At 54.1% G+C, this 8,630-nt stretch overlaps 1 protein-coding gene across 1 annotated transcript in view; it reads left to right on the top strand.

Annotated features, from left to right (window-relative positions):
- The first annotated feature begins 2,403 nt into the window (after positions 1-2,403).
- PCSK7 (proprotein convertase subtilisin/kexin type 7) overlaps positions 2,404-8,630 on the top strand; it is a 57,198-nt gene continuing 50,971 nt past the window's right edge. The window contains exons 1-2 of the mRNA XM_077839762.1: positions 2,404-2,492; positions 7,971-8,483. Coding sequence (XP_077695888.1) covers positions 7,983-8,483 — 501 coding nt within the window. The 5' untranslated portion in view covers positions 2,404-2,492; positions 7,971-7,982. The remainder of the gene's footprint in view (positions 2,493-7,970; positions 8,484-8,630) is intronic.

The raw sequence follows: 8,630 nt of genomic DNA, 5'->3' as shown, positions 1-8,630 counted from the left end.
GAGCTCGCCCCGGGAACCCGCTAGAGACCCTAGAGAGCTCGCCCCGGGAACCCGCTAGAAACCCTAGAGAGCTCGCCCCGGGAACCCGCTAGAGACCCTAGAGAGCTCGCCCCGGGAACCCGCTAGAGACCCTAGAGAGCTCGCCCCGGGAACCCGCTAGAGACCCTAGAGAGCTCGCCCCGGGAACCCGCTAGAGACCCTAGAGAGCTCGCCCCGGGAACCCGCTAGAAACCCTAGAGAGCTCGCCCCGGGAACCCGCTAGAAACCCTAGAGAGCTCGCCCCGGGAACCCGCTAGAGACCCTAGAGAGCTCGCCCCGGGAACCCGCTAGAGACCCTAGAGAGCTCGCCCCGGGAACCCGCTAGAGACCCTAGAGAGCTCGCCCGGGGAACCCGCTAGAGACCCTAGAGAGCTCGCCCCGGGAACCCGCTAGAGACCCTAGAGAGCTCGCCCCGGGAACCCGCTAGAGACCCTAGAGAGCTCGCCCCGGGAACCCGCTAGAGACCCTAGAGAGCTCGCCCCGGGAACCCGCTAGAGACCCTAGAGAGCTCGCCCGGGGAGCCCGCTAGAGACCCTAGAGAGCTCGCCCCGGGAACCCGCTAGAAACCCTAGAGAGCTCGCCCCGGGAACCCGCTAGAAACCCTAGAGAGCTCGCCCCGGGAACCCGCTAGAGACCCTAGAGAGCTCGCCCCGGTAACCCGCTAGAGACCCTAGAGAGCTCGCCCCGGGAACCCGCTAGAGACCCTAGAGAGCTCGCCCCGGGAACCCGCTAGAGACCCTAGAGAGCTCGCCCGGGGAACCCGCTAGAGACCCTAGAGAGCTCGCCCGGGGAACCCGCTAGAGACCCTAGAGAGCTCGCCCCGGGAACCCGCTAGAGACCCTAGAGAGCTCGCCCCGGGAACCCGCTAGAGACCCTAGAGAGCTCGCCCCGGGAACCCGCTAGAGACCCTAGAGAGCTCGCCCCGGGAACCCGCTAGAAACCCTAGAGAGCTCGCCCGGGGAACCCGCTAGAGACCCTAGAGAGCTCGCCCCGGGAACCCGCTAGAGACCCTAGAGAGCTCGTCCGGGGAGCCCGCTAGAGACCCTAGAGAGCTCGCCCGGGGAGCCCGCTAGAGACCCTAGAGAGCTCGCCCCGGGAACCCGCTAGAGACCCTAGAGAGCTCGCCCCGGGAACCCGCTAGAGACCCTAGAGAGCTCGCCCCGGGAACCCGCTAGAGACCCTAGAGAGCTCGCCCCGGGAACCCGCTAGAGACCCTAGAGAGCTCGCCCCGGGAACCCGCTAGAGACCCTAGAGAGCTCGCCCCGGGAACCCGCTAGAAACCCTAGAGAGCTCGCCCCGGGAACCCGCTAGAGACCCTAGAGAGCTCGCCCCGGGAACCCGCTAGAGACCCTAGAGAGCTCGCCCCGGGAACCCGCTAGAGACCCTAGAGAGCTCGCCCGGGGAGCCCGCTAGAGACCCTAGAGAGCTCGCCCCGGGAACCCGCTAGAGACCCTAGAGAGCTCGCCCCGGGAGGGAGCTCTACAGAAATCCCGCCTTTGCAAGCATGGGATTTCCAGCAAACCCGGCCACATCCAGAGCTGATCACGGGAACCTGCCCGGGGCTCACAGGACGGGGCAGCACAAGCCCCAGCAGGGAATTAAATCTTGTCAAGAGACAGCGGGACACGCCCAAACCAATACCCAGACTGACTCCCTTCCCCCGCGGTGACTGATCGGTACTGGGCGGGGGTCACACCTTCGCCCGCGGGCCCCTTGCTCTAGCTGCAGGGCCTAGGGGGAGAGCTGCTGTCAAACAGGCCCCTGTCCCCGGGGGGGGCCGGTACCCAGCCCCAGGGAGATGCTGGGAGTGAAAGTGACCTGGGTGCAGGGCTGGAGAGAGGAGACACAGCCCTGCCATGCCCCGGGGTTCCCAACCCCTGGGATTGGCCTGGAGCCTCCGGGAACCAAAGATTAACCTTTAGCTCGGGATGAAACCTCCAGGAATACAGCCACCACAACTGGCCACCCTGGGTGGAGAGCGCCTGGGCCCAGGGCTTACAGGGGGCCCGGGGAGCCCCACAGGGTGCTGCACGGTCCCTCCCAGGGGTGCCCCCCAGAGTCACCGGAGCTGGTCCCACCCAGCCCCTGGCCCCCCAACAGGGGCAGTGGCTGCAGGCCCCAGAGAGCCACCAGCGCGAGCCCCGCCCAGCGGCCCGAGAACGAAGCCCGCGGGCGATACACGCTGGCCACGTGGGTCCTAGAGCCAGCCCCGGGGGCGCCGCAGGGGAGCGGGGCCCCCCAGGACCCCTCCCGGAGCCCCCGGCCCTGCAGCGTGGGGCCGGCCGGCGCGGCGCAGCTGGGGGCGGGTTCCCGGGACGGGCGGACGTGACGCACCTGTCATCGGCTACACTGTATCCTGGGGCCGGGGCGGGCTGCACGGGGCGACCAGCCGCCGGAGCCGGGAGGGACCGAGAGCGCCCCGGGCCGCCCCGATCCATGAGGCTCCCTGCACGGTGAGGGCTGCGGGGAGCTGGGGTGCAGAGCAAGGGCCCTGGGGAGCTGATGGGGCAGCTGGGGGTGCGCTGCAGGGCAATGGGGGCAGGGGCAGTTGGGGGGCAGAGCGGGGGGGGCAGGGGAGTTGAGGGGGTGCGCTGCAGGGGCAGTTGGAGGGCAGAGCAGTGGGGGGCAGGGGCAGTTTCCGGGCACAGGAAAGGGACTAAATCGAAAGCAGGAATGAGGCGAGGCGGGAGGCTCGGGCGAGGGGTCGGGGAGCTGGGCAGGGGGGCAGCATGGGGCGGGCATAAGGTGAGAGGAAAGGAAAGAAGTGGGCAGAGAGAGCTTAGAGTGGGGACAGAGTCCGGTAGGGGGCCCAGCAGAGGAAGCCAGGGGAAAAGGGAGCAAGGGAGTTAGGGGTCCCTTGTCCTGGAGAATGACAGCATTTCATTCTTCCCTTAAAGGAGTTACTTATCCGACTCCCCTCCTCCTCCAGTCCCCCAATAGCTCTCTCTTCCCATGTGTTTAGGAGGAGGTTCTGGGAAAGTGCAAAGTGTACCCTCTTCTGAAGGGGCTAATCCTGTCCCGTTTGCTGGGGGCTGGACAAAGACACTTCTGCTGAACTTTCATATATCCCTGAATATCTTGGGCATGCAAAGAGCCAGGAGAATAGCACTGTCCAATAGCCTGACACTCAGTTGGGAGTCACAGTTTCTGGGTTGCTATCCTGCTCTGCCACTGATGTGGCTGTGTGACTTAACTTCCCTGTGCCTCCTTTCCCCCACATGAGTCAGGAATAAGACTTGCGAACAATGATTACTGTGTGTAAAATACCTTGGGATCATCTGAGAATAAGGTCTTATAGAAAATCAAAATGTTATCTATCGTAATTATGTTATTTAGTTGAGCATAAGCTTTTGTGGGTAAAAACCCCACTTCTTCAGGTAAAAACCCCACTTCTTCAGATGCATCTGAAGAAGTGGGGTTTTTACCCACGAAAGCTTATGCTCAAATAAATCTGTTAGTCTTTAAGGTGCCACTGGACTCCTTGTTGGTTTTGTGGATACAGACTAACACAGCTACCCCCTGATACTTATTGTAAATATGATTATTCAGCGGCCTTTGTGTAGTTTTATCAGGTGGTCTGTCTTTGGCTGCTTGTTTTCTCTATTTCAACACCACCCTATCTCTTCAGGAAGTGGGGAAACTTTGAAGGTTTTAGCAGCTGGTGTGTTCAGAAATTTACAGCTATCAGTTTCCTCCTTAGAGGAGATCAGTCATATAAAAATACCCTGTTTGGGGTAGGGTAGATCTCAGGATGAAGTAGGATAGAAACCTGGCTAAAGGCATCCCATATGCTGAGTTAGCAGTTGTAATCTGCAATACATTTCCTCCAACTACTATCTACCACTTTCTGAGCTGTTCATACTCTGTTCTCATGCTCCCCAGCTCTTGGCATGTTTCCGTCTCCCAACATCTAGGCCTGTTTGATTTTCTTGAGTGTCATGGAGTCATAGAATTTAAAGGCATTCTAGGTGCTGAGCAAGCAGATGTTGCTGGTTTAATCACCCCCAGGTCTTCCTGCTCTGAGTTGTTTTCCTTTTCTAACCTGCACTACAAAACCCTACAGGTTAGAACAGAACAGAGTGTGAACCAAGATAAACAGGGCCCATGACTAACACTGAGCATGACAGAAATGCAATGATACTTCTTTGGAATAATGACTCTAAGGGTGTGCCTACACACAGAAGTTGCACTAATTGAACTAAAGGCTGGTACTCAACCACTTCAGTTAAATGAGTACAACTTCTGTCTGTAGATAAGTCCTAATAGTGAAGTCTTTAGGGCTGCCAGAGGTCGTGAATATGCTTATACAGACTTTCATGGGGGTACTTCTGATTGTCAGTTATACGCAAGGCACTAGAAAACATTAACACTGTAATTCTTGCAAGTGGGTATGCATAAAGAACTACATGCATGGACTTTTCAAACATACTGTGTGAACAACTCAAGGGTAGATCATGCAAGTGCTTTCCTGGCATAACTATAGCTTTGCTTCAAACAAACCATTTAATAGAGGGTAAATAATAAGTAAAACTTGAGGCCTGTCAATTCAGAGGAACATTCATGTTATTAGTTCTGTGCATGTCCTGTCCACTTGGACATTAGTGAGTGAGTTTCAAAGTGAAGCTGTTACTGCCTCAGTTAACCATTTACTAAGAATATTCTGTATTTTCTAAGTGCAGTCAAGGAGCATTTCATAGAAGTTAATTAAGCCTCAAAAATCTTTATAGGGTGGATAAATATCCCCATTTTATAGTTGGGTAAACTGAGGAGAAGTGACTATTGAGTGTAACTGATACTTTGGCTCACAAGACAGCTATTGTGCCTTGCAGAAACTTTTAAAAAGTGGGAAGTTACTGATTTGCTAAAACTGTTCACAAAAATAACCTTTGACACAGAGCCCTACTGTTTCGATTGAGCAAGCAATGTCCTAATTGCAGTAGACAGGAATCAAAAAATGAGTAAGCAGCAGTTAGTGATTATGCAGTTGAAAATTAATGAAATACAACAAAGTCTGGAAATGGACTAAAAGTGGCCAGTTGTAGGGCTGGTTCTCACAGACTGTGCTATCCACTCTCTTTCTGTTATGTGTTGTCTAATTAACTAATTATTTAATATATCCAGTCAAGTTGACTTCTGAGGGCTCTTTAATTACTGAACAAATTCAAACCTTACTAAAACCCTTGTTGGAACAGTGTCCATGGCAGAGCTGGGAAAGAAACCCAGTTCTATTCCCTGACCCAGTGGTTCCCAAACTTGTTCCACCGCTTGTGCAGGGAAAGCCCCTGCCGGGCCAGACTGGTTTGTTTACCTATCACGTCGGCGGGTTCGGCCGATCGCGACTCCCAGTGGCCGCGGTTTGCTGCTCCAGGCCAATGGGAGCTGCTGGAAGCAGTGGCCAGTAAGTCCCTCGGCCTGCGCCGCTTCCAGCAGCTCCCATTGGCCTGGAGCAGCGAACTGCAGCCACTGGGAGCCACAATCGGCCGAATCTGCGGACGTGGCAGGTAAACAACCCGGCCCGGCCCGCCAGGGGCTTTCCCTGCACAAGCGGTGGAACAAGTTTGGGAACCACTGCTCTAGCCCCCTGATCTGACCCAGTTGGTTGGTTTGGAGTTGTGTCTGCAGCGTGATTGTGTTTTTGTCACTCAGTGTGCTAATGGGAAATACTGGACATTGATCTGAAAGATTTGAGATGGAAAGGGAAGCTGAAGGCAGGATACGTAACACAAGAACCAGGGGTCACCCAATGGAATTAATAGGCAGCAGGTTTAAAACAAATATAAGGAAGTGCTATTTCACACAACACACAGTCAACCACAGGAACTCATTGCCAGGGGATGTTGTGAAGGCTAAAACTATAACAGGGTTCCAAAAAGAACTCGGTAAGTTCTTGGAGAATAGGTCCTTCAATGGCTATTAGCCAAGATGGGCAGGGACAACAGGGGATGAATCAGAGTAACAGCCGTGTTAGTCTGTATTCGCAAAAAGAAAAGGAGTACTTGTGGCACCTTAGAGACTAACCAATTTATTTGAGCATCTGATGAAGTGAGCTGTAGCTCACGAAAGCTTATGCTCAGACAAATTGGTTAGTCTCTAAGGTGCCACAAGTACTCCTGTTCTTTTAGGGGATGAATCAGTTGATGATTGCCCTGTTCTGTTCATTCTCTCTGGAGCACCTGGCATTGGCTGCTGCCGGAAGACAGGGTATATTGGACTAGGCAGTATAGCTGTTCTTTTGTTCTTTTTTGTTTGTTTTTGACAGTGGTCTGCTTGTGCAGAGTCTGTGCCTCCTGGAGCTTAAAAGGAGCACTTGGAAAAGGCAGATGAACCGTGAACTTGTGTGACCTTTTCTGACTCAGCCACTTAGTGTAATATTTCAGTGAGCAGGTTGGCTTTGGTCTCCAGCAACATCATGCCACTACGGAAACCCCCCTCTCCCCTGCAATCTGCAGATAGTCTTCTGGATCCTGGCTTGTGGTGCATCACTTCATAATGGAGATACGGGAATGCAGTGGACAATGGAATGTTACCATCTAGCAGCCTATCTGTCTCATGGGGGGAGGGATAGCTCAGTGGTTTGAACATTGGCCTGCCAAACCCAGGGTTGTGAGTTCAATCCTTGAGGGGGCCATTTAGGGATCTGGGGCAAAAATTGGGGATTGGCCCTGCTTTGAGCTGGGGGTTGGACTAGATGACCTCCTGAGGTCCCTTCCAACCCTGATATTCTATGATTTGTTCACCCCTGAAACTAAGTGTTGACAATTCATTTGTGTGAGATCTCTTATCTCCATTACACTTTTTAATGAGCCAAAAGCCAGTTATAGTCATTCATGTTCCCTTTTCACAATAGGTTGTGATTTTTTTTTAATTGCCCCTCCCTTCCTGTTCCCTGATCCTTTACCCATCATGAGCATTAGTTGCTGATGGTGTCTGACAGGAATTGCACCCCACTGACTTATTTCACATGCTTGTAAACTGAGTAGGGGGGAAAGCTCTTGTGTAATTGTTAACAATTAAACTGCTGGTGAGGTGAAGTATCACAGAGCTCCAGTGACTATTAATGCACTAGTCCAGGCACATGATGGGGTCGGAGGTGGGCGGGGCCGGAGGGTATGAATATTCTCACTCCTACATGAAGTGGGACTGGCTTTCAATGCAACATGCCACCGAAACCCAAAGTCAGATCCTTGGTTGTGGAGTTTGAAATGCGGCCTCAAGTTATGAGCAGGTGAGAGTCGGATCACAGAGAGGAAAGCAGTGGGTTCCTTCTGCTGGGGACAGGCTAGGAATATGTTTAAGGAGACTTTCCAAGAAGGATCTGGATCTCAGATGTGTCCATCTGATGTGAATATAGAGGTGTTGTAATGTTTTGTTTCTTTGTAGCTTTATATTGTTAGCCTCATGCCTCTTCCCTGTAGGCTGGGGCACAGCTGTCTGAGCAGAGCCAGAGGAGGAAACAATCAGGCAAACTGTCCTTTTGTTCTGCCACTCAACAGCATTCAAAAGGAAACCCAAGGCTGGAGACTTTTTTCCCTGTTGAGCCTCGGGTTGAATCTGCCCAATGGTCAGTGATCCCAGGAGACAAGTCAGCAGTTTGTCTGGCAGGCAGTAATTTCACTCGCCCACAATGGGTTCATGGCTGCCAGATGACAGGATATTTTCTCCTAGGTTGGGTGTGGCATATTCAATTCCAATTCTAACATTATTGGAAAGGCAACTAACTCCATGACAGTCAGCACACAAAGAAGCCTGGTGCTGCCCTTGCTGTACCAAAGAGTTCTGCAGAGTCCTGGCTTCGTTTTAAGGGCGAGCTTCTCGGAGGGACGTGGGGCTTTCTGGTCCAGAGGATGTTCAGTTATGTGCTTGGGGGTGAAGCCCCCAAGCCCAGCCTGGTCGTGTGAAGGACTCTCACTCTCCGTCTTTGCCCTCTGCAGCCCGCTTGTCTGATGCCGCATTGGAGGAGGAAGGCGCCATTATGGAGTGCCGTCATGGAGGCCACCCTGTGTATCCACACGTGCCTTTGGCTGACTGCAGCCTGGACTCCCTTGCTAGGGCCAAATGGACTTGCACAGGGTTCAGAACTCGATCCTGGGGCTAAAACCCAGGAGCTGGCGCAAGGCTCTGGAGAGTTAACCTGGGCCGTGCACTTACATGTGCCGGAGGGGCTGGCCTCCCAAGAGGAGGAGCTGGAGCAACAGGCAGACGAACTGGCCAGGACGGGAGGCCTGGTGAACCTGGGCCGGATCGGGGAGCTAAAGGGCCGATACCTCTTCACCCACCGACCGAATGGCCAGACAGAACGGGGACCTGAAGCAATAAGGAGATCGGTGGAGGCTTTATTTGCACAGCATGACCGCGTGCGGTGGCATTCTGAGCAGAAGCTTCTGAAGCGCTCCAAACGCAGCCTGCACTTTAATGACCCCGAGTACCCCCATCAGTGGCATCTGGTGAGTGTCCTTCCTCTGCGAGTGGTTGTGGGATCTCGCTGCTGCTCTGGGCAGGCTGCAGCGCTGCCAGCAGGGTGAGCCCTGGGATTTGCCTGGAAACGGGGAAGGGAAAGCAGCCTCTTGGAGATCGGAAGGGATTTCTTTCGT

This window comes from Eretmochelys imbricata, chromosome 22 (genome assembly GCF_965152235.1).
Source record: "Eretmochelys imbricata isolate rEreImb1 chromosome 22, rEreImb1.hap1, whole genome shotgun sequence".
Taxonomy (NCBI): domain Eukaryota; kingdom Metazoa; phylum Chordata; order Testudines; family Cheloniidae; genus Eretmochelys; species Eretmochelys imbricata.
Note: the sequence above shows the minus strand (reverse complement) of the source record. Positions and strands in the feature narration are given on the sequence as shown.